The sequence below is a fragment of the Lissotriton helveticus genome, chromosome 3_1 (assembly GCF_964261635.1).
Source record: "Lissotriton helveticus chromosome 3_1, aLisHel1.1, whole genome shotgun sequence".
In the NCBI taxonomy this organism is placed as follows: domain Eukaryota; kingdom Metazoa; phylum Chordata; class Amphibia; order Caudata; family Salamandridae; genus Lissotriton; species Lissotriton helveticus.
Window position 1 is genome coordinate 271,714,691 of NC_136061.1, and position 26,777 is coordinate 271,741,467.

The 26,777-nt window shown below is 43.2% G+C and overlaps 1 protein-coding gene across 5 annotated transcripts in view; it reads right to left on the reverse strand.

Moving 5' to 3' along the window:
* The window catches only part of GGNBP2 (gametogenetin binding protein 2), a 668,014-nt gene that overhangs the window by 266,745 nt on the left and 374,492 nt on the right, over positions 1-26,777 (reverse strand). For 3 of the 5 annotated variants that reach the window (XM_078679788.1, XM_078679790.1, XM_078679786.1), the window contains 3 exons: positions 3,631-3,744; positions 1,847-2,056; positions 451-625 (listed from right to left, as the gene is read on the reverse strand). In XM_078679788.1, the coding sequence (XP_078535914.1) occupies positions 451-625; positions 1,847-2,056; positions 3,631-3,744 (499 nt within the window). The remainder of the gene's footprint in view (positions 1-450; positions 626-1,846; positions 2,057-3,630; positions 3,745-26,777) is intronic. The other 2 variants (XM_078679791.1, XM_078679787.1) reach the window with 1 other exon arrangement.

The window sequence follows — 26,777 nt, forward strand, 5'->3', positions numbered from 1 at the left end:
CACATACATTTGCTTGCGACAATGGTTAAAGTTTGTAGTTGTATGGAAAAAGAAAAGTTCACTTGCACCCCGGGATAAAGAAGAATGTGAATAGAAAATTCAAATGCTGACTACGGATAAGTTGGGAACGTGCTCTAAATTCATATATGAAGGCACAGAAAGAAAAGAATTGACATGGATACGCACAGGTGGTGCCTATATGCAGTTCCATTTATGCCTCCAGGGTGGAAGAAAGTCAATGCAAAGCTGCAAGGTGCCACCTACAGGCACGCAGAAGCAATGCTGTTTAAATCCATCAGAAATACATTTTGATTCAAACAGTTATCAAAAGAAGAGAATGAAATCATAGTTTAATCGGTCAGTCACTGACTATTTCACCATTAAAATATCACCGTTTTCCCACACTTCAACATAAATATGGAATAAGCTATAGTAACCAGGCAAACTTACTTCGAAACTTTTCCGTAAAGCATCGACCCCAAGATAAAAAAGCATCTGCCAAGTTTGTTCCTCTGCACGTAGTTTCTGCCATATCCGGTGAAGTCTTTCATAAAGATGAATCCCTAGACAAGTCAAAACCTCTTCTTGGGCGATGTCAATGGTCTTAGCATGCCTTTCTCTTCTCCTAAACCGGAAGAATAATTACATTGTAGGTCTCTTATCTACATGTGGAAATTTTTCAAAAAAGCGAAAACAAAAAAAGCCTGGAATCGGAGAAGCAACCAGCCATCTTCAGTTAGGTGCATGTTACACATCAGCACCAATAGAATACTTGAATACATGCATTGGAACAAAAACCTTTCTTCCGTAGACTAACGGCTCTCAGTAATCACCACACAAACCTTGCAAATCAGGTGAAAGGTAACAAACAAAAAAAAAGCCACAATCACTTCACAAAAGTGGATAGAAAAAAAAGAAGAAAACTGTTGATCAACAAAACGTTTTGAACACTTCTAAGCAGCTTCAGCTTTATACTTTTGGGAAACTGTCTAATTAGCTCAATGATTTTACAGACAACTAACAAAATGTCTTCAGCAACTTCGAAGCTTCTGAACTCTAAGCTGGCACAAGACATTATTTAAACATGAAACATGTATTACTGCTGGCGCAACAAACACTTGCAATTTTGCAAAAGTATATAGTAAACTTGTAAGACAAATTAGGAGAGGTTGGTGAAGTCACCACTTAACTACAACACTTTTTTGTTACAGGCACTATAATTTATTTAGAAAAGAAATTAATTTTGTAGCTACAGCTTTCAAGCCATAAATGCCTTATGAAGTACATGTTTAAATTGCTGCATGTACAAGATGGGATGTTAACGAGATGAGGAGTTTTGAATTACTCATCTGTCCCAGCAGTCAGATAATAGCAGTTGCCGAAATCTTACTTTGAAAGACTGGTTGGGAACATTCTGAAGCACTAATGCGCCCAGTCAGCGTACACCCACACAATTTTTTTTTTTTAAACAGTAAAGCTAAGAATGATAGCTTTTTGGAATCTAGCTAGATGTTATCACAATTAATTTTATTGACAAAAAGTAAGTGCCCACATGTGTACCAAGATCTTAAGGTTAATGACTTGCATACAAAAATAAATCACAATAATGTCTCACAAACAAATACATACTAGAAAACAGAACAAAATGAGGCAGTATTAGCAAAGCACTGCTTGACGCTGCCATTGTCAGGGAAGTCCAATTTAAGGATAAAAAATACTTAAAGCGTAAAAGTGAATGTAAACACAGAAAAATGAATGCATTTTAATGGTACGTTCAGTTGCACATATTCCAACATCAAAATAAGTAAGCAAAGCGCTAGATAGCCCACTCTAGCAAACCACGTACTCATACCCTCCAGCAAACTCTGGTTCAGCCCGACCCAAAAGATGTGCGATGAAGTCCGTTTCGCAGCAGACATGAATGTGGCGTTCGTGTGGACAGCAGCGCAGTCCTTCGTACAGTGCAGCACAATAACCTTTTTCTTTACTGCAGTCTAGCTCACCAATTAGAATATTATATGCTCTAAGAACTTTGTTTTTGCAATCCGTGCAAAACCTGAATTAAAAAAAAGGAAAAATCGAAACATGATCATTAAGTTATTATTAAGTAACCCTTTCTACCTTTAGAACAATACATTAGGAATTTGTGAATTAGGATACAGCAAGAGAGGTCTACAAAAACATCTAGGCATGGCAAGTATAACTGTTTCATTGAATTCAAATATTTCCAAAGTCAAGTTATAAGAAATAAAGTATACTGGTAAGTCAAGGGAAGAATTTAAAACACAGAGTAGCAATAGGTGAGATGCAGCTTCCACTTCAAATCTATAAATAAGTGGATCAGTTGGATAATACATTAAATAAAATAAAAAAAAAGGTAATGGCATGAGCTGCCACTTTTATCTACCTAAAACTTCCATTGCTATGTATTCATGTTATGGTAGACCCCATGCAAAATGTTACATTACACTTGGATGCTCTGCACAATTTTGTGTTATGAAATTTATACAAGAAGCCTAAAACATCGCCTGAGGTGTGATATTTTGCTCCTTTTCCTGCAGAGGACTGGTTTGAGCAGAAAACCTCCTGCACAAAACAAGTTTGAGCAGAATTGTGCAGCAACAGATGTTTTCTCCATAAACCATCTTCCATGCTCTCATGTAAAGTAGTGACTTTTGAATGTGAGGTGTGTTATGTTATGGTAAAATCATTTCTAAAGCGCACTTACACCATATTGTTTCATGGCGCTATGAGCTGGGCGGAGGAGAAACAGAAAGTCAACAGTGAAGGTTAATGGGCAGATAATACGTTACTCATAGGCCTGGCAGAACAATAAAGTTTACAAGCAGGATCTGAAATAGGTATAGGGAATGAATGATCTAAGTTCAATAGGAAGTGAGTTCCAGGAGGAGGGGGTAAGAAAAGAGAATCTGAGGCCACCGTGTCTCTTATGGATAAAAGTAGGGGTTGTGAGAAGAGCCAGGTGAGAGGAACGAAGATTACAAGAAGCAAGATAGCGATGAAGCAGGGAAGAAATAAAGGCTGGACCGAGGCAGGCCAGTGCTTTAAAAGTGATACAGCCTAGTTTAAATTCACAGCGTTTGGCCACAGGGAGCCAATGAAGGCTTTTAAGCAAGGGGCGGACATGATGGTGTCTTGGTTGATGAAAAATGAGTCTAGCAGCCTGATTTTGTACCAGCTGCAGATGACGAAGCTGGTAAGCGGGGATGCCAACGTAGAGTGAGTTGGCATAATCGATGCGGGAGATAACTAGGGCCAGAAGGGCCAGAGTTAAAGCCTCTGTAGTTAAAAATCGGGAGATCTTACGAACTCTGCTGAGGTGGAAAAAGCAGGAGGATACCACTGCGCTAATCTGGGACTTCATGGAAAGATCTTTACAAATTGTAAAAATGCCCTGCATTTTTACTAGAGATACCACAAAGTATACTTTTTGTGAGATTTTGAGAAGTTTCAGGGGGAAAAATATTACACATCCTTAGTTCAGGTATGGGAGGTGCCTTTTGTGAAAGCAAGGCATGAACAAAATACAGAGGTCATTTTGCCCAAAAATATAAATGTAAGTCCGAATGGTGAACTTCCCCCTTTAAAATACATAGAATGATTAATTACCTATGTTTCCGCAGATATGTCTCTAACGTTTCCAATAGACAACTAGAATCAATTAATACCACTTCATCTCTGCACTCCTGGGACATCAGCTCCCACACGTCCATCCAGCACCCCCTAAGAGAGAAACAGTTTAGAAAAATAAGACTTGTGAGCAATAGTTTTTACACACAATATTTGTCAAAATAACACTTGAAATCAATCTGTAAACTATCAAAATCATTTGTATTCAAACAAAAATGCATGGCTTTCATCACACAGAACAATATACGCCAATGTAAAATGAGTGAATACTCTATGCTTGAGCTCAGTTGTTATAAATAAATTTAAAAAAAAGCTAACATTCATTTTGACTAAATAGCCTTTTGTAATCCTACACAAGTTCACCAGTAAAGTGCGATAGAGGGATTGGTAACCCAGTTAAGCTACAGGAGAACTCTTAACAAAATTCGCACTCTGGCCAGGTTAGTCTTTAAAGTAGTGATTGATCTGTAAGTGAGATGAAACTCTGTTAAAATGGAGCTTAACTGTATAAGAGATTAAGGCGCTTTCCCGCTTTATATTTTAGGTTAAATAATGACTATGAACTAAAAGCCTGCAGTAAAATAAACTCAGAAGTAGCATGGTAAGAATCTACATATGAAGTCTATTTCGATTTCCCACATAGCAGAAGGAATTATGCTCAGAATGTTCTGCAAAGAACCCAACTTTAGCCACAACCTATAGAGGCTGCAGTAAAACAGTTTAAATTAGATATATTGTAGTATCAATCACAGATTAAATGCATTATTCTGCAGGAAGCAGAAAGTTCAAGATTTCAGTTCCTGGCCTCTAGCCTGATAACCTGATCCTCCAAGGTATAACCGAGGATGTTTAGGTCGTCCACCATGTCCAGGATATGTCACTCTGTAGGAAATAGAGCGGTCTAAATATTCCTTTCCAAACCACAGACATGAATCCGCGAAGTTCATGATCTATGGTCAAGATACACCAATCTTTGATGCTTGGACACCCAATGGCCAGCATGATCTTTTCTCTTCACAAAGAGAGCACACTGGAAGGTTAACCACCACAAACAGACCTCCCTAGAGGAAGCTAGGCGTATGCAGCCTAGATTTTCTTGGCGGCGAGGCATGAAAAGGAAATTGTAGTGTAGCTGCAAAATGTGAAATTCCAGCAATAAGCTAAACAATCTGCAACTCTCAGCAATTGAAAAAATAAATGCACACTAAGCCCTTGTAAAATATTGAAAACCCCTGCAAGGAACTATAACGTGCAAACTTCAACAGTGGTTGAAAGATGCAGAAAATCACAAAGGGGTAATGATTTGATGAGCAATAAAGCTTTAATTTGCCTAAAATGGTTAAAATAAATATATACACTCTGTAGGGAAGAGGTTGTGGAAGATCATACAGGGGACTAACCAGATGAGGGCTCAGGATCAATGTTCACTGTGCAAAGCCTTAAGACTGAAAAGGAAAAACAAGAAATTCTTTCTTATCTTACTTTACACCTTTCCTGAAGGTCCCACAAGAGTTTCTGCATTTGCTCTGGTGGAACAAGCATGAAGACTAAAGAACCCAAACTGCTCCCATACCCAACTTTCAAATACAAGGCATCGCCCACATGGTAATGGCATATTTGGTCAAACTACTGTCTGCACTGCCATAGGTCAATTAATCAATCAACTGATATATTTGTAGAACGCTTCTTGTCCCCTTTGAGGGTATCCAGGCATATCCAGGTGCGGTCACAAACAGGTGCTTCCAGTCCAAAGGGTTATGTACTTCATAGGTAAAAGTACTAAAAACATCAGATTATGAAGTATCTTTTAGCAAAGCATGCTGTTCGCTATTAAAAACTAAAAGAAACAGCAGAATAATTTCTTGATTTAAATCAAACTGCAAGCAACTGTAGAGCAAATAGAGAGCAAGTTGAGATATCACAGATAAAGACAAATAAGCCCTAACACCACCAGCAGATACAGAACACAATGTGCACAGCTCTTGCTGCTGTAAATGCTGGCACTGATGTGATCTGCAAGGAAATCTTCATTATCAAAGATTTCACCACGCCTCCTGACGCCTCCAGCAACATCACCCACACACAAGACCTTTGCAACAAGCTCTCGAACCTCTTCATCAAAACAAATCACCTCCATTAAAAGCATCTATGATCTTCAACCGGACTCAGTCGCCACTCAACTTCCCATCACAGCTGACAAACCAACTCTGACCACATGGCTCGTCATCACCTATTTCGAAACCGCTGCTTCCATGAAGACCATCCACTCTGCTGCAACATTTGATCCTTGCCCCCAGCAAACCTTTACCAAAGGACTCCTATGGATCAGCAAAGTTCTAACACCTATCCTCATTGGCTCAACTCAGCAACATTCCTGGCCACCGTCATACCCCTGCTAACCCCTCCTAAAATAACCGGCAAATGTCTTAAATAAACTAATCAACAGACACCTCACCGACCACCGTAGCTCCTCAACACCATACAGTCCAGAACCAGGCCCAACCATAGTACAGAAACCACACTAATCACAGCCACAGATGCCATCAACATGATCTTTGACAGAGGAGACACTGCAGCCATCTTTCTCCTGGACATCTCGGCAGCATTTGACATGGTCTCGCACTCCAACCTCAACAGGCGCTTGTATGACATTGGCATTCAAGGACCTGCTCTCCACTATAACTGGTCCTTCTTAATGGATAGAACACAAACTGTCAGTCTGGCACCTTATTCCTCAGAAGCCCGCTAACACATTTGTGAAGTTCATCATATAGCCCCATCCTCTTCCAAGCTTACATGATCCCCCTGGCCAACAAAAGAGTCCGGATAGATGTTGTTTTGCTTTAGCATTTGTGCTTTTTTACTTTTGTGTTGCCTCTCTGTGCTTTCTTTTTTCCATGTCCGGTTAAGACCGGGAGCTGCAGGCCCCAACGCCACGCTTCCACGAGGTCGACAACCTCTGACTTCTTCCGGTGCTTACCTGAGGCAGGCGAGCAACGTCACAGGATCAGTCCCGAACAGGAACCTCAGCGCAGGATGAAGAACAGCGCCGCTTGGACCCCTTCACTAGAAACGGAGGACGGCGCCGCGAAGATTCGGACAGCGACAACTGGGCGGACATCTACTTCATCCGTCGTTCCCACAAGGGACTCCGGAGTGCGACGCCTGCCGGCAGCTGAAGCCAAGGAGTCGTTGTGACTTGTATGGCTCCGTTGACTTCACTCCGTAGATGACGTCCGAGACGGAGCCGTGCAACGCTGTCCTAGGGCGCGCAGAGGTACTGCTAAGGAAAACGTTTTCCGAATCCAGTCTGTCACCTGGGGTTTTCCGAATCCAGTCTGTCACCTGGGGGTATTCTAAGTTAAGGAGTCTGCGGCTAGATTTCTCTATCAGATTAGTGCTGCAGAATGGTGGAATGCTGCAGAGGCCAGTGACGTGGGGTGGGGTACAGTGCAGTGGCATAGAGTGCAGTAGTATAGTGTCGTAAGGTAGAGCGCAGTGGTGTAGAATAGAGTGCCATGGAGTGGTGTAGAATAGAGTGCCATGGAGTGGTGTAGAATAGAGTGCCATGGAGTGGTGTAGAACAGAGTGGACTGGAGTATAGTTCACTGGCATAGAGTGTTGCAGAGTATAGTTGCATAAAGTGCAGACACATAAAATTCAGGGACAGACAATGCAGCATTATAGAATGCAGTGGTGTAGATTAGAGTGGTGCAGAGTAGACTGGCAGAGTGCAGTGGTGTACAGTACACAGAGTGAAGTTGTGTGGTGTAGACTATAATGGTATAGAGTGGAGTAGTGCAGTAGTGCAGAGAAGAGTGGCACAGAGTGCAGTATTCTAGAGTGCAGTATTGTCAAGTGCAGTAGAGTGGCAGAGTTCAGTGGCGGAGATTGCAGAGTGGACTGGCGTAGAGTGGAGTGCTGCAGACTGCAGTGGCATACAGTGCAGTATTGCAGAGTGACAGAGTTCAGTGGCGTAGAGCTCAGTGGTGCAGAGTAGAGTGCAGTGGTTTAGAGTAGAATGCAATATAGTGCAGTGGCGGAGAGTAGATTGTTTCAGAGTACAGCGAGTGGACTGGACTGGTGCAGGGGAGAGTGAAGTAGGGTGTTGAAGGGTAGAGGGAAGTGAACTAGACTGGAGGGGTGTAGATTAGAGTAGAGTGCACTGGCATACAGTAGCATTGTGCAGAGTAAAGTAGAGAGGCGTACAGTGTATTGGCATGGTATAAAGTGGAGTGGTGCAGAGTAGAGTGCAGTGGCGTAGAGTGGTGCAGAGTGGAGTATGCATGGTGTACTAGCACACTGCCATTACAGACAACACATTTTCAATTGAAAGGACTATTTAATCTGCACCACAAAGTCAATGGTTAAGCAACAGATGGAATGCATTCCCATGGAAGGATTCTGAAGGGTCCCAAGATGTCTTCGGTAAACAAGCTTTGACCTAAAAAAAGCACTGAACAAGTGCTGGAGAAAGCAGCTCAAGTCGAAGGCTACCAAAAGGAGATAATCAGCCAGAACTAACCTCTCTATTCATGCATGAAGACAGATGTATGAAGAGGTGTCCAGACGTACGTCCCAAATGCTCACTGTGCCACACGCTACTGAGGAGGTCAAGATAGGCCAAAACCAACCTGGAGGTTTTTCGTGTTCCTGTTCAGCTGCGATGTAGCCTGCCATTTCTGGCTTGACTGCTCCTACTGGAGCAGGACCACAAATACTATGCATATCACTACTTCCTGTTTGAGGTGCCATGGTGTGCTAAAGGGGGTGTAATTCATTTCCTGAACAATCTCCGCGTGTACCTGGATGGAGCCGCCGATTAAATGGGTGAAAAGTACGGTGGATTTTTGACACCATGGACAGACTCAACTAAGTGTCCATGACACAGTGAGCCCTGTTCAAACTACGTCTGTGGCATATATCTTTAGAATTCCTGTGGACGACCATCAATGAATGATTAGTCCGAATGTTTTTATACAGGCTCATAACGCTCAAGTAAATTGTGAGCCCGGAAGATGACCGTGTAGTAATACAGCGGTTGAAACGCCGTTGACGCTTATGTGGCCAAAATAATTCAAGGACACATTATTTATGTCTATGTTGTTCCTTTAATGTAAATGGTAATGTTTTTGTTCGCCACCTGTCTGGCCTGTGATATGTTTTCTTTGTATACCAGCACCTTGTCTTGAGCGTAACTGTTTTAGAGGTTTTTTACTATGTGTAATAAATAATAACTTTTGATATTGAAAATATTGAACTTTCTGATTGAAGGGCTTCTTCACTTTTCTTCTTTTTTTTCCATTTATTCATTATTGACTATTCATTATTGTGTATAACTCTAAATTTGATGTGTTGGTTTGCACATTTCAAGCGATCTTTCCCCTGAACCTACTGTTAGGTGTATCGACTGATTGTCCCTGGTTCAGGACTGTCGGACAGCCCCTGTGGTTCTTAATGATGGTGTGCTAAAGAACGGCAGACTAGTATGCAGTCCTGCATAATTAAACAGTGGCTGAGAAAAATTCAAGCATTTCACACATCAATTTTCTCATCTTTTTTTATGCATTAAGACTTAAGTCATGAGGTGGGGGTGATGAGAACATTACAATTTCTAACATAGAAATTCAACCTTATAACAAACGGGACATATACCCAACCTTGAAGATCTAAATACCATGGACTACAAATCCAGTCTGAAGCTACCAAAATTGCACATGCCTTCTGAAGACCGATCATGTACAAGTAAAGAGGAGGTAATGTATGGAGTATTGTCAGTCCACAGAAATCCATCAAGAACTCTAGCTCTACACCCCTCCAAAGAGGAAACTCCCTGAAACAAAAACCTTAGTGAGTTGGACCTTTGTGAAAAACAAATTTACATCTGAAAAAGTCCATGTCCAAACTTGCAATACCTTACACACATCACCCTGGATGGAACAGATTCCTGATCACACAGTCATCTGACTCCTTAACCCTTACGGCTAGATGAACTGTTGATATCGCTATTTAACCATCTGGGAGTCCCAGGACAAAGGAGGAGAAATCCCACTAGCTCCTATTGGTTGATGTAATACATGGCAGAGTTGCTGTCTGTCATGACCTGCACTGGTCCGCAAATCAGATAGGGGAGGAAAACCTTCAGAACTTATTTGATTGACCACAGATCCATAACAGTTGTATGCAATTTTCCATCACATCATGACAACAATGCACTGAGCTCCCAGTCGCAGAAAAGGGGTCCACAACTCTGACGGGGCGCATTGGTCATCAATCTCACTGGGGATGAAAACCCACTACCTATTGAAGATGATCTGCCCACTTCAACCACTGCAGCTCACTCACTAATGACAACTAACACCATAACAGACCCTGTCTTTTAGGCTCCTTTAAAAGTATTTCACTGAAGCAGATTCCACTGAAGCAGTTGCATACTCAACAGTGCTTGCCAGACTAGGATAAGGCAAGAAGCTGTTCTACCCCCTAAACAGCAGCTGATTTGGTCTTAAATGAAAATACCATCTGCTGAATAACTAGAAATCTCTCCTGTAGGAGAAAAGCACACATGACGCAAATATCCAATATTTGCCCTGTATACACAATCTTGTGAGATAAATTCAGACAACCTTCTCCAAATAACTGAACTTAATGCTGCAAAAGGGTGGTGTAGATTTCAAATTTTGGTCAACCAATTGGGGGGGTGTGACTTAACATTAAGATTACGAAAGTAGACTTCCTGGAGATCTACAGAAATCAATCTTGATCCTGCAAAGCCAAAAGCCATCGACAGGGTCTGAATTTCGCTTGCCGAATAAGCTTGTTCACAAAGGGCAGATCTAGGATCATACACAACCCGTCCTTTTTTCGTAAGTATAAAGTTGTGAAGCTCATTCCTTCTCTGAGAAAGAGGCGCTTCCACAATAGCACCCCTTCTCTAGTTGGAATGCTACCTTCATCATGCACATTTTTGTGTTGTAGATATGGGGGTGAGGTAATGGATGTAGGCTCCCCCAGAAATGGCAGACAGTATCAATTACCTAGCGACATGAAAGACCACTGGCTTGGAGTGATTTGTTGCTCTCTCTAGAGAAACACAATCACCCAACAGATAAGGTGAACAAACCCATGTGAGAAATCAGAAGAAATTTGTACCTAGCAATTAACAGTGAAAGAAAAGGAAGACTTATCCTGTCCCCACTGTATTTTGGGCACAATAAAAATGTTTAGCTGCCTATGGGTGTTGCACCTGCTAACACATTGGTACATGTATCCCCTAAACTTAAGATACTGCCATTGAAACTGTAATGTAGGGAAAGCAAGATCTAAAGTTCTAACTGTTGCATGACCCTGTTTAAATTTCCCCAGAGAGGCATCTCTCTCCTCAGCAAATTGTCTGTTGAATGACATCAATCAACTGCAATTGAATATCTAGCCTGGATCCACGCATGGTTTCCCCAATACTATGGATAACCTTATGAACCAAGGTATTGAATGTATTGCTTCTAACCCAATTTGCATAATTTATCCATACTCATCCATACTAATCACGAGAAGCTCTTTGAATAGACCTTAACATGTTCTGTAAGAAATGGCATAACCAAGGTTGCAAACTCCGAAAGGGCATGAGTAAACCTTTTAACAAAGAGGTAGCACTTGAGTAATGTGGTAATAGGATCCCGGAAAAAAAACATTTTCTTTCCTAAAAACATCCAATTTCTTGGACTCCTTATCCACTGGATTAGCCGTAATAGAACTTAAACATACTTGCAGAGTCTATGCTGCACTTTCAACTGTTTAGGCGTTGTGCATGAAGGCAAGTAAAGTGGATCATAAAGTGCATATATGACCTTATGAGAGGTAGATCTAGTTACTGGAGGATTAAAAAATTACTTAAACCATATCGCCTTAACATGTTTCATGAAAGCCTAATTAAAGGGGATCAATCACCTCTACAAGCATTTCCTTGTACGTATCCCTCCAGTGGGTTTGTCAAGTTGCATGGCTCAGTCCAGCCTGTTTTTTATAAATTATTTGTATTCTTTGTTTATGTTTTTCAAACTACTATTAAACCACATATAACCTGTGACATACAAGTAAAAATATAAGCGGAGTAACAACTAATAGCCAGTGATGTTTGCATCATTACTTTCCTTTACACAAAAAGATATACATATTATATTGAGAGAACAGTTTATTAAGGGTGGGGCGGAAATGCCTAGAGCTATAATATTCATTATTCAAGTGTGTATATCCCTTAATCTGAACCCACATGGGCCTTTTCAGATGTACAGTTTTTGGGAAATCTATGGATCTCATCATGTCCATCCACAATGCAGCTCAACTTCTCTGACCAGGCTGTTTTAATTCTTATCTCTTCTGTTAAAGTCCATTCTCGAAGACCCTTTTTCCATTAGAGAAATCTGGGAGGTTCTGCTGTATTAGTCCTTTCCGACCAAACAGCCTTCTACACAGTCTCATACCTTTTGTTTATTTCCGCGCTCCATAATTAGGGTACTAGTTAATCCACTTGCAAATTACTAAATACCTTTCTATCTTTAAGTTCTCAAGCAGACTTTCTATTCAGCCAAAGTCCCAGTCGAGTGTGGCTACCATAAGGGTCATTCATCAGGCCCATACTATATAAGGAATGCTTTACTTACCTGTAACTGCAGTTATCCAGTATTGGTATCTTTCATAGATTCACATGCCTGAATCATTCCCCATCGTCGGGGTGGGAGTCCCCAGTACATAAACAAAGTAATGTCACATATATATACACATATATATATACACATACATATATAGACATACACATATATACACACATATATACATATATATACACATATATATGCACATATATACATACATACACACACACATACACACATATACACATATATGTATATATGTACATACACATACATACACATACATACATACACATACATACATATACACATACATTTATACACATACATACACATACATACATATATACATATATTTTAATGGGCCAGAGGCCTCTCATTAGTAACATATCCATGTCCTTTAGTGAAAAGGACCAAACTTTGGCCAAGAACCAATCAGCTATCACCACCCTCTAGAACCTTCCTGGAAGGAGCTCTTGTTCCTCAGATTTTCGTAAGCACAGTGCTAAGTAGTATATTACTGAGAGAAACTAAGGTGAGCCCTTCCAGGGGAGGTGGGTGGGTTGCATGTGAATCTATTAAAGATACCAATACTGGATAACTGCAGTTACAGGTACGTAACGCATTTCTTATCCAGTATTAGGGGTATCTTTCATAGATTCACATGCCTGATTCAGAGCAGGGAGCAATAACAAGCACATTTCGAATGGTACAACATAACTCATGTTTATTAGACATGAGTAGATAGTATTATGTTGCAACAGGCTGGCTCAAAATATCCTTGTTTTTTCCATATACAGACCCCTGAGGAAGGGTAATTAATTACCCGAAATGCATTGGGTATACGTGGAATTCACAAAGTGACATGGATTTGAAAATAAAATGAAGATAAAGTATACATATGAAATAAATATTGGAATACTTTTTCAAAGAAAATACGTTTGAAGAGATTTTTTACTGAATGAAGGAGAGTTAGACTATATGGTCTCAAGAATAAGTGTGCACACCTACGCCAAAAGTGGAATCCCCACCTTTCCTTGCATTGAATGGTACAACATGAAATCTCACTAGATAATACCATATCAATTGTGAAATGCAAAAGGTACCAAAAAAATAGCTGCAGAGATCCAACGTGAAATGCTCTGCTTAGTCAATTGAAGACCTTTCCTAGGTCTGCTAAAGGCAACGAAGAGTTGGTTAGACTTCCGAAATGTCTCTGTTCTGTGGATGTAGAACTTAATACAGTGTTTGAGATCAAGAGAGTGGAGAGACCTCTCTGCTGCGGAAAGTGGATTCGGGAAGAAAGACGGCAGGACTATAGGCCCATTAAGTCAGTGAAAGTCAGATGGGACCTTTGGACTGAATTTAAGATTAGTCCTTAGAATCACTCTGTCCTGCCTGAATTGGAGGAAAGGGTCTTGAATTGAGAAGGCTTGGAGTTCGCACACTCGTCTCGTAAGCGCCAGTAGAAGAGCCGTTTTCCAGGTAAAATATTTGATATCGCTTTGTGTATTGGCTCAAAGGGATGTTTCATTAATTGAGTAAGCACAATGTTTAGCTGCCAGGTAGGCGGTAAAGACTTCACCGGAGGGAAAGTCCTGAACAAGCCTTTAAGAAATAGTTTTATGAGTCTACTGGACCAGAGGGAAGCACCAGTTGAGGAACGTATGAAACGAGATATGGCAGCCAGGTGAACTTTTATTGAAGCATGAGCAAGACCGGAGTTTGCCAAATGAAGAAGGTAAGGCAAAATCTGTGCAGGTGACGAAGAAAAAGGATGTATTTTCCTTGATTTACACCACATGCAGAACCTTTTCCATTTCAGGGAATACGTTTTGTTGGTACTGTCAGCCCGAGCCCGGGCTAGAACCGCTCTGCAATCTTGTGGGATGTCTAAGTTCTGGAATTCACTGAACTCAGGAGCAAAGCCGATAAATTGAGAGATGCTGGATCCGGATGTTGGACTTGTCCGTGGTTCATTGTGAGGAGATTGGGGTAAGCTTTCAATGGGATCGGCGGTTCCAGCGATAGGAGATGAAGCTCCGTAAACCAGTGCTGGCGCGGCCAAGCTGGAGCTATCAAGATCAGGGTACAATGTTCCGCCTTCAGCTTCCGGAGAACCCTGGGAATTGGAGGAAATTGAGGAAATGCGTACGCAAAGACGTTGAACCATGCGATCGAAAATGCATTCCCTAGAGACCCCTTCTGGGGACGCCAGCTTGCGTAATGTTGGCATTTGGCATTGTGTCTGGTTGCAAACAGATCCAGGTGAGGCCTGCCCCATTGGGAGAAGATGTGACTGAGAAGTTGGTGTTCCAGCTCCCACTCGTGGCACACAGAGCGCTGTCTGCTCAGTGAGTCTGCAAGGACATTGTCCGTTCCAGGGACGTATTCTGCCCGAAGGGAAATGTTGTGAAGAAGTAGCCAGTCCACACTTTCTGAGATTCGTGAGACAACGTCACAACGAGTCCCCCCCTTGTTTGTTTATATAGTGCATTTTGGTGGTGTTGTCTGTTCTCACAAGCACTGGGGAATTTTTGTTCCGAGGCAGGAACTCTAGAAGCGCCAGGTAAACTGCTCTTAACTCGAGAAGGTTTATGTGCAGTTGTCGTTCGGCAGGGGACCACTGTCCGTTGATTTTGAGTTCTTGGAGGAACGCACCCCAACCTTCCAGGGACGCATCTGTTATAACATGCGGAGAAACTGGAAGCAGAAAAGGCATACCCCACATAAGTTTCTGTGGGTGAATCCACCACTGTAGAGCTTTCACCATGGGAGGAGTCACTCTGATTACATCGTAGAATGTTCCTGTATACTGGATCCATTGAGTGGATAGCGCTTCTTGAAGAGGGCGCATATGAAGACGGCAATGTGGAACTAACAGGATGCAAGAAGACATCATCCCTAGCAGGGACTTGTAAAGGCGCACCGTGAGGGTTCTTTTGGTTTGTACACGGGCCGCCAAGGATGCCAGCTTGGATTGACGCTCCTGCGAAGGGAATGTTTTCTTCTGAGCCGTATCGAGGACAGCGCCTAGGAAAGTGAGATGCTGGGAAGGCTGAAGGACAGATTTCTCTCGATTGAGAGTAAGGCCCAAGTTGTTGAAAAGTTGTAGACAGGCGTTGTAGGACTTGGTCACGCCTGCAAAAAAAAGGTGCCTTGACGAGCCAGCCGTCCAAGTATGGGAAGGCTTGGTGATGTTGCCAGAGGTACGCTGCTACTGGAGACAGGCATTTTGTAAAAATGCGTGGTGCCCACTTCAGGCCGAAAGTCAAACACCCGAAACTGGTAGTGTTTGCCAGCCACAGTGAACCTGAGGTATTGCTTGTGATTCCTGTGGACAGGCACGTGAAAATAAGCGTCTTGAAGGACTAGAGACACCATGAAGTCGTTCGCATTGAGGAGTTGTAGCACCTCCTGAAGGGACACCATACGGAATGACTTTTTTGAAATACTTGTTTAGGTCTCTTAGGTCCAATATAGGTCTCCATTTTTTCTCTTTCTTCCGAATTAAGAAGAATCGGGAGTAGAACCCCTTGCCTCTCTGACCGAGAGGGACTCTTTCTATAGCACCTTTATGGAGCATTAGTGAGAGTTCCAATTGCAGCAGATGTAAATTCTTGTGGAGCATTGGGCGAGGAGGAGTTTGAGGCGGAATTTCTATGAACTCCAGTGAGTGTCCGAAGCGAACTATTTGGAGGACCCATCGATCCATAGTAATCTTTCTCCAATTTTGTAGGAAAGATTAAATTCTCCATCCAACTTTGCATGGTGGAGAAGAAGTGGAGACCTGTGGCAGAGAGAAGTCTTCGTCTTCTGGCTGTGTCCTTCTTTCCTCCTCTACCACGAAGGGAAGACTTTGTGTAATACGACTGTTGTCTTTGCTGATACTGGGGTTTGTACTGCTGATTTGAGCAGTACGAGGACCGGTAACCTTGAATCTGGAGGGTACCCAGTGCCTTCGCTGTATCGGTATCTTTTTTAATACCTTGAAGCGCCTCATCAAAGTGTGCTCCAAACAGAAGTTGGACGTCGTAAGGCATGTCGAGCACCTTAGTTTGCACTTCCGATCGGAAAGTAGTTGCTTTGAGCCAGCCTGGTCGTCTCATTACCGCAGCTCCAGCTAGTTGGCAGAACCCCGTCGATGCGATATCCATCGCGCAATCAATCATCTCTGAGGCTGAGCGTTCGCCTTCTAAGAGAATCTTTTTAGCCTCTTCTTTTTCTTCTTCTGACAATGATCCCAAAGATGGGGCGATTTCGGCCAACATTTGACGGTTGTAACGTCCTAACAGTGCCATAGAGTTTGAAGCGCGCACTGTCAACGCATACATCGAAGAAAACCGCTTTCCAATATTGTCCAGTTTTCGTCCCTACTTATCCGGTGGCGCAGTTGGAGCAGCAGAAGGATTTTTCGATTTGCGCTGCGCTGCTTGAGTAATGACCGAGTCCGACTTGGGATGGCCAGTAAGGCAAGCTGGAGCCATGTCTGGAGCCCTATATTTCTTGTCCAGCCTGGGCAGAACTGGGGGCAAAGAAGAAGGGTTTTGCATGATTTTAACCCCTTGGTCCCAAATATAGTCGATGATGGGGATGGACCTAACAGCCTTTTTGAATGGTACCCTAAAATCATAAAGGAAACAGTCTTGTAGTTGAGTGGTTATTGGAATCTTGAAACGCAAAGCAGCCCTTTCCAGGGTATTATGGAATCCCCCAATGTCCTCCGGGGGCGAATCGGCTTGCGTTGGCACAGGAGATGCTGGACATGGAATGACGTAATCATCCCACTCGTCATGTGAGTCCTGGAGTTCCCCTTCCTCCTGCTGTTGCTCCTCCTCTTCATCATCTAAGGATGGTGGAGGATGTGAAGGAGCAGGATCCGGCTGAAGCACTAGAGGTGGAGGCTGAGGTCTAGGAGGAGCAAAAACTACTGGAGGTGGTGGAGGTGTAGAGGAAAAGCTTTGTTCATAGTCCGCAATCAAGAACTGCAGATCCGTGACTATGGATGCGGGTAGACACACCATAGGTTGAGGAGGAGGAGGAGGCTGGAATTCCTCCTGGTAATCAACTTGTTCGTCCTGTTCTTGCTCTTCATAATCTGAACTCTTGTGATATTTTACGTTCATTTCAGATGGGCTAGTAGCTGTCTGAAACATAGAGCCCTCATCCGAGTCTTCGTCGTCCAGAAGATGCGCAGGTGGTAAAGCCTGGACTCTGCTCTGAGAAGTTAAATCCGGTGTCAGAGTGCGCTTGGTAATTTTTAAGTGAACACACGCACTTTTTAAGGTAGGTGCCTGTGTCGTTGTCGAGCCCGTGGACGGGGTGGTAGTCGACGACTGATTCAGTTGTCATAGTCGACGATGTCGTCGACTGTTGAGTCGTCGACAGTGATTTCTTCGTCGACTGCCTCGTCGACGTTGGCGGACGGTCTCGTTGACGACTTAGTCGATGGCGTCGGTGTCGATAGAGCCTTCGTCGACGTCGATGGAGCCTTCGATGATGTTTTCGCCGACGACGATGGGGCTTTCGTTCGACGACGATGTGGACTTCGTCGTCGTGGAAGCGCTCGTCGACGATGGCGTCAACGACTATTTCTTTATTGTTATAATAGATTAAACAGACCTACCCGTCGACGACGAAGATGTTGTAGACGTCGACGTGGATAATGAAGAGGACGCCACAGAAGTGGAGATGGTCGCTGTCGACGCCGTCACAGGCAGAGCTGATGATGTCGTGAAAGGTTTCTTGAAGGCGGAAGCAGAGCCCTGAGGAGAAACCTTCAGAGGCAAGGCCTTAGAATGAACCTCTGAAGACTTCAGCGGCTTCTTTTGACGTGGCTCCGAAGATGGTCCTGGGGATGTCACTCTAGGCCTTTTAGGAGAGGAATGTGGACTCCTGAAGGAACACTTACTCTCACCAGAAGAGACTGTCTGGTCTTTATCTTTCAGTCTCTGAAGCCATATCAACAGGCGCCCCTCTCGGTCCTTGAGGTTCTTTGTTGAAAAAGTCCGTCAGACTTTACAATCCTTAGAAGATTGTTCTGGGTAGAGACAATAAAGGCAATCCTTATGCTTGTCATCTACATGTAGCCTCTTCTTGCCACAAGAGGCACAAGGTCTAAAAAGTCCTTTTTTAGGAGTATCAGCCATGGTAAACTGAAAACCCCACACAAATAAAGAAGTTCTGTGAGAAAAGTACTGGAAAATCCAGAGAAATAAGGAAAACTGAGCAGAGCTCAGTGGAGACTCCCTTAGCACGACGAGCGGTAGAAAATCTGAGGGACAAGAGGGTGGTGATAGCTGATTGGCTCTTGGCCAAAGTTTGGTCCTTTTCACAAAAGGACATGGATATGTTACTAATGAGAGGCCTCTGGCCCATTACTATATATATATATATATGTCTATGTGACATTACTTTATTTATGTACCGGGGACTCCCACCCCGATGACGGGGAATGATTCAGGCATGTGAATCTATGAAAGATACCCCTAATACTGGATAACTCAAACCCTCGCTGCCCTGGTTTGCACTTCTGGATCTGGTGATATGCTTTATGCGGACAACACTCAAATCATCAAATTCATTCAGGACATTGTACAAAATAAGTTTTACTCTTGAATTGTTTTAAGATGCAAGCATGGTGGGAAAAACTGACTCAAATCCTATTAAATGGCAACAAAACTGAGGTCATCATCTTCAGCAAAACCTTTCATCTTGGATCTCTTGATCGGTGTTCAACAGAACTCTGCAACCATCCCCTTTCCTTCACGAAAAACGTAGTTCTGATTGACAAACTCTTTTTCCCTATCAGGTGCCAAGTAGCAACAATGCATTTTTCCATGCCAAAAAGACCAAAAAGACACTTCTCTTATTACCAAATTCCTCTTAAATGACTTGCCTAGAGCAGCTCCCTCTTTCTCAGAATCTCCAACACCCTAGTTTAAAAACCTCAGACAGTTCAATATGCAGCTTATCGGCCTCTCCTCAAACTGCCACTTTGTTATCAGTACCTACAAGTTTAAAAGAATTCCAGAGAAAAGCATTTATTCCAAGTCTCTACATAGTATTAATTTACTACAATTGCCCTTTCTACCTTACACAAAAAACAATAATATCTACCGCCCAGCCAGACACTTCCTTCCACCACTGTTAATTTGCTAGCAGTTCTCCACATCTTCTGCAGCTATTCTGCAGATCCCACTTTTTCTCTCCAAGCCCTCAAGCCACGGAACACATTGCCAGGGTTACTGGAATTATGTGATGGTGTGGCTGTAGTGTTTTACGCATAGTTATAGATTTGCTGCATTTGCCACATACGTCATCATCTACCACATAATCTGCATATTTTGCCCAAAAAGTTCACGCTCAAACGGTTCAAAAGTTATTAGAAACGCAGCGACATGAGTAGCTGCGCCGTGGAAGACCCTCTGCAAGTATGATTGGTCACCTTTCTGTTGCTTCTTGCTACACTGGTATTAAAGAGGTCAGAAGTGTTAACAAAAGTAACAAGCATTGGCATATCCAATAGGTCGCGCCTTTGGGACCATATAAGTGGTTAGCCATGCAGCATAGAAGCTGCGAGTTTACAAATATTACAAAGAACACAGAGCAACCAGTCACATTTTGTTTAACAGTGGCAATTGCACTTAACAATTTTTTATCCAGGTGTGCTTGAAGGTTTGCGCTAATAAATTGGCTTGACCTAAAAAGAGGAGGAGGATGGAAGAACGCAGAGAGAGAGAGGAAGAAGTGGAGGTAAATGAGGAATTGGTGGAGAAGGGGAAGCAAAGAAACACGATGAAGTGATATGTAAAGGATGGAGCATTACAAGCGAGAGTGGAGAGAGCAGGGCGGTGAGATGAAGGGGAGAAGGGAGATTAGTGCGCGAGCAGGCAGGAGAGGGGTGTGGGGAACGAGAAGGGGTGGGGGGTGCGAGGGGGAGGAAAAGGGAAGGAGCGGGGGAAGACGGGGGAGAGAGGAAGGGAAATGTATTGGTAAGGCGGAGGTGGAGAATGGGAGAGGCCAAGAGAAGCCCAAGAGAGAGAAAGTGGGGAGAGAGGGTCAGAAAATGAAAGTGCACAGCAGGGAGCTGAGAGGACGGGGCAGAGGAGAGAAGGGAGTGTGTATGGGAATGGGGTAGTGGTGAAATTGGTGTGATCCTGCAGGCACATCTAGCTGCTGCGTCTCGTGGGTCAAATGGGCACAGAGGGCGCCAAGCCTCTCAAGTGATGCTTTATTTCCACAGATGACGGCCGCCATTAATATCCCGAGACTCACTTAAATTTGTTTTAAGACAGACATACACCACAAACTCTCAAGTATTTGCGTTTACATTTTTGAGAAAAAATGGTGATATTTGAAACCTTCAGTAGCATTTATTTTTGCAAGGTTGTTCTTTCATTATTTTGCAATAATTTCAATCATGTGCAATAGAGTTTTTCAATGTTATTGTATAATCATTACATACATGGTGCTCTCTGTGAGGAGGGGAAAGGGTGTGTGGAGATTGTGAGGGACAGGGTAAAGGTGCTGTGACTTTTTAGAACATCGCGTTAAGAATAGAAACGCCTTTACAGTCAAATAAATGCGTGCATGTTTCCATGAATCTATGCCTTATTGATCACCCCAACACGGTGGTGTCTTTTAACTTTCAATTCTGAACGCCAGCACAGCATCTAATGGCGTTTTCTGTTTGACATTTCAGAAAGACGTTCCTGCACTCTGAGCGATCCTATTGTTTTCAACTGACAAGGCGATGTGTATACCTCTCCGAGGAACACCGTCTAAGTAAGTCCCTTTCCCTTTCCCCGACCTAATGCGGGCATTAGTCTGACTCAGCCCACTGAGAATTTCTTCCATATCATGTATTACAGGAATCATAGGAGCACATAAAGGCCCACGACCAGACGGAATAGATGCTAACCGTCTTTTAATGTATGTACAACTCGTCTTCTCTTGATAATTTCTAAGACCCATCACCACTGTAATTTAACTTCAGCCCCGGCATTATCATTATTTTTCAGGCTCTCTATTTCACCTTCCTGAAGAAGACCCCAACATGAGGCGCGAATAACCCTTTAGCGTACACGGGGGTCGAAACGTAGAACTACGCCAATCTAACACACCATAGGATTAAAATGAGGAATTGATTTATGCCTATGTGTGATGCAACTTGGGAACTTTTTTCATTTATTTGACTGTAAAGGCGTTTCTATTCTTAACGCGATGTTCTAAAAAGTCACAGCACCTTTACCCTGTCCCTCACAATCTCCACACACCCTTTCCCCTCCTCACAGAGAGCACCATGTATGTAATGATTATACAATTACATTGAAAAACTCTATTGCACATGATTGAAATTATTGCAAAATAATGAAAGAACAACCTTGCAAAAATAAATGCTACTGAAGGTTTCAAATATCACCATTTTTTCTCAAAAATTTAAACGCAATTACTTAAGAGTTTGTGGTGTATGTCTGTCTTAAAACAAATTTAAGTGAGTCTTGGTAACAGAGATACCAGAACTCGGACCCAATCGTTATTGTACTGTTCCATGGACCCAGGTTTCCGAGTGTATAAGGGCCCACCCCTTTATTACTCACATTAATATCCCGAGGGCATCAGTCCTGCCTCCCTGGCCCCTCCGACTTGAGGGGGAAGAATGTCTTATTTGTTGACTAAAAAAAGGTTTTAATAAAGGAACATCAACCCCTTCTTTGACTAACGGACTGCTGTAAGGGGCGAATCTGCATTACTAGGCATCAGATTTATGGGCACTGCTTTATTTTAATGCATTGATTCAATCGTATGTTACGATCCTGCCAGAGCAATTTTTTAATTTTGATGTCTTTCCACAGCGGGAGGAGTTCGGGGTCAGAATAATGCAAAAGACTTGCAAAAAACATTGCTTCAACATCATAGAAAACCACTATATTGTCACGGTAAGTACCTTTAACGTACAGTGACTGTCTAGATTTGACATTTCTATAGGTGAAACCTTCTAAAGCGATTTTATGGCACTAACCCTTTCCAAAAAGCACATAAACCAAACCAGAGAGACTTCCATTCAAACAACGGGCTCTAATCCCTCCACACTACTGGCATTTGTAAGTTATAAAAACGCTGGCTATCGGAAGCCGCCTTTCCCAAGGCGGGCCCACACATGCGCGTTGCCAAGTTGTCTCGGGTGGAGAGTGAACTGGGGCTGTGGGGAAATGCAGATACAGAGGAGGTGATGTCAGCATGAAGCACCGTGACAGCCGAACAAATACATGGGACAAATTTAACAAAAAGCACCGGTATTATAAAGGACAGGTCATCCTTGCAACCCTGCTTCGCTGCCCATTTTAGCCCTTCCCTTATTCATTTAATCACAGTTACACATTAATTTGCATAACAGATCAGTGTGCTGTGCTTACATCCGTATGCAAGGTGGCATGACGGATCACAACTGGACACGCTTCAGCGGAGGCCAAACATGAGTAAGTTTGTCAGTCTGTGGTTTGCTGGACACAAGGGCCATGGCAGTCACCAAGCCCTTCACCCAGGTGAGGGAGGGCAGGAAGATAGATATTCTGCAAGCTGCTCTCAAGCTCAGTTAAACGCAGCCACAAAACAAAGGTTAATGACGGTGGCTTCCGAGAAAGATTTCGCAACTCTGATTGACATTGCTTGTGCTTCTCACCTACTTGGCAGGAAGGGTGCTGTGGTGAGATTCTCCTGCATGGCTAATTGCGCAAAGAGGCAGGCCATTAGACAGCCATTTGAATTCAGGAAGTTTAGCTGCAAACCTGTCACTGGGAAAGCGGATTAGCGGTTGGGCCTGGGCAGCGGAAGCGACAAAGGTTTATCAAATAGACACCAGCTGAATGACCGTACATATTAATTAACCCAAACCTCGGTGGCATAGAAACAGAGTCAAACTCGCAACGCATTCGAGCAAGAGGAAACTGCAGTGCGCCTATGTGGCTCTGTCTGGATCAAACTATGGTGTTCGAAGAAGTGTTCGGTTTAGTAGGAAACAAACAGGAAACCAGCGCATTCACAAAAGTGAAAGCGACCGCGCTGGGTTAGTTAGCAGAGAAGCACACAATGACTTAATTGGCAGCTCTCGCCAACATATAAGACACAGACAATGAGGTACTATGGTGGATTCATTGCATCTTTTACATCCAGTGACAGCCCATCCCAGCGGCTGCTAACAAATTCTGCCTCGTAGCACATAAATAATATAGAGTGGTCAACGGAAGACATGGGTGGGAATATAACGAGGAGGGAAAAAAACAGCGGATAATGGCGATACGCATGTGTTCTACGCAAATGTTTATGTTTCCTTTTGTGGCACTTACCAATGTACGCCGCCTGGCCTCCGGGATGTAGGCTACATGGCTGTGTGTTTTTCTGTATGTTCGATCTGGTTCATTGCATCGATCAGTGCCTATAAGTGGATTTATTTGTCAATGTCTTCTATGCTTTCCGCAATAAACATATTTTTCAAAAAAAATAATAGAGTGGTGTGCCCGCGCACTTCCAGGAATGTAAGGAATGCAGTTGGCACCCGGCAGCGCTGCTGCTCGCTCCAGAGACCCTTAGGACATGGGAGTCAACGTTTAGAGAGAAGGCGGGACATGCACCCGCCTTTGGCCAATTGCATGCTTTCAATTTTTGAAAATTGCAAAAAACACAGTTGATGTACAGAATGTAGAACAATGTCATACATTCACCCCAGTACAAGGATCTGGGCCTAAATCCATCGTTTTTTTGCACTCCACACCACCCTGGGTTAGACACTGGCTATATGCAAATCAGCTCTGACCCTGTGCCTCATGGGAACAGTCCAGTCCGAACTACCAAGCCATGTCTTTCCCAGACCGGAATCAAGCATCCAAGGACTGGTTTCTGGCTATCAGCCTTCTTTAGCCTGGATAGCTTGACTCCAGTGGTGTGGAGAGCCTGGGACTCACGTCTGAGCATACCCAGCCCACTCGGGGTGAAAATTGCAAAAAACACAGTTGATGTACAGAATGTAGAACAATGTCATACATTCACCCCAGTACAAGGATCTGGGCCTAAAGCCATCGTTTTTTTGCACTCCACACCACCCTGGGTTAGACACTGGCTATATGCAAATCAGCTCTGACCCTGTGCCTCATGGGAACAGTCCAGTCCGAACTACCAAGCTATGTCTTTCCGTGACCGGAATCAACCATCCAAGGACCGGTTTCTGGCTATCAGCCTTCTTCAGCCTGGATAGCTTGATTCCTGTGGTGTGGAGAGCCTGTGACTCACGTCTGAGCATACCCAGCCCACTCGGGGTGAAAATTGCAAAAAACACAGTTGGACAGAATATAGAACAATGTCATACATTCACCCCAGTACAAGGATCTGGACCTGTTGTTTTTGCATTGTCACCCCGAGTGGGACGGGTATGCTCAGACGTGAGTCCCGTGCTCTCCATGCCACTGGAATCAAGCTATCCAGGCTGAAGAGGGCTGAAAGCCCGATACCGGTCCTTGGATGCTTGTTTCCAGTCCAGGGAGAACCTGGCTTGCCAGTTCGGGCTGGACTGTTCCCATGGGGCACAGGGTCAAGACTGATTTGCATATGGCTGGGTTCAAACTGGAATGGCATGGTGAGCAAAAAAAATGAAAAATTTAGGCCCAGATCTCTGTACTGGGGTGAATGTATGACATTGTTCTGCATTCTGTCCATCACCTGTTGTTTTTGCATTGTCACCCCGAGTGGCCGGGTATGCTCAGACGTGAGTCCCGTGCTCTCCATGCCACTGGAATCAAGCTATCCAGGCTGAAGAGGGCTGAAAGCCCGGAACCGGTCCTTGGATGCTTGTTTCCAGTCCAGGGAGAACCTGGCTTGGCAGTTCGGGCTGGACTGTTCCCATGGGGCACAGGGTCAAGACTGATTTCCATATGGCTGGGTTCAAACTGGAATGGCATGGTGAGCAAAAAAACGATGGATTTAGGCCCAGATCTCTGTACTGGGGTGAATGTATGACATTGTTCTGCATTCTGTCCTTCACCTGTTGTTTTTGCATTCAATTTTTGAAAGCCACATGCAAAGGCCAATAGAATGTGTAACAAAACTAAAGCCACACGCACAACTTTTATGAAAGTCTGGAGGGATTCCAAGAGGCCCTTCTCCTAGAGCAGCACATGCGCGCTGCGCTAGGCTCGACCTAAAAATTACAAAATGATAAAGTAATACTATCACGAAATGTACTGCATAATGCCACATAATTTTCATTTTCTTGCTGCATATTTTACTCAATGCAACCACATAATTTGGCCCTCTACTGTTGCAGGATTTCATTGGCCCTGCTCATTGCTCATCATTACAAGACAGTAATCATTGTTGGGTTCATTTCTCCCACAGTGGTGAAACACAGTAGGACAATGTATCACTTGTGCTACATATATCTATCATTCATTTATTCTCCCTCAGCGGCTGAGGTTGGATTGTCTGATGCAAAGTCAAAGACTGCAGGATCGAAGAATGTCTGTAGCCAACATCTGCCTTCTACAAGATACTGAAACCCTTAGACTTTGAAGGAAACGCAATCTACTACAACTGAAAAGTGCCAAGAAAATTGACAAAATAATCGAATACAATTTGAAAATAGAGGGATCAAGAACCATGTACACTGGAAAAAAAAAAAAAAAGCAGACGGGACCACTACAGGATGCCCTATATGCCTCGGCAAGTCAATATCAGTGGAGTGGCAAAAAAACAATGACGTCCCTAAAATGGATCCAATGCTGCTAGTGAAGACTAAGTGGTATTAAAAAAAAGTTTCGGAATGCAGTCTAGTGCCTGGGAAGCAGTTCAAGATGGAAATCTGTAGGAGCTTAAGTCCATTATAATTTTTTTTTTCATTTTACTACAACTGTGCTTCTGTCAAATGCAGATATTTGTCATGGGAAAACATGAAAATGCCAAGCTATGAAATTCAAAAACATTTAACACTCAACTTGATCTTTAATAATCCAGAATAACATTTGCAGAAAAAACAAATGGGTTGATTGTCTTGTTGGGTTGGAGAACTGCATCATTCCTGGGATTTCCTATTTGTAAGTGTGCCCCTCTCCCCCAATTGTTCCATAATCTTGTTGCCCTACTCCCTCAAGCTTTGTTGCTTGCCCTGTTTTCTGGATTATTTGCGATATCCAGAATGTGGCAGAATTTCACCCACCCAGGGAAAAGTGCTAAATAATTATTTAATTTGTTTTGTGCTAGGCACTTCGGCCTCTTTATTTAGTCATGCCACTAGAACTGTCCCAGTGGTCAAGGCATTAAGGTTATCTTTTATTGTAAACAGGTAATTATTTAGGTGGGCATCTAGCTGTAGCGTTTATGTAAATTCATTATTTGACGCTCATGTGCATAGGAGGTTTGCGAACGGATGCCATAGTTTGCCAGTGTCAGCAAATCTGTGTAGGGAGCGAATGTATGCCTTGCAAA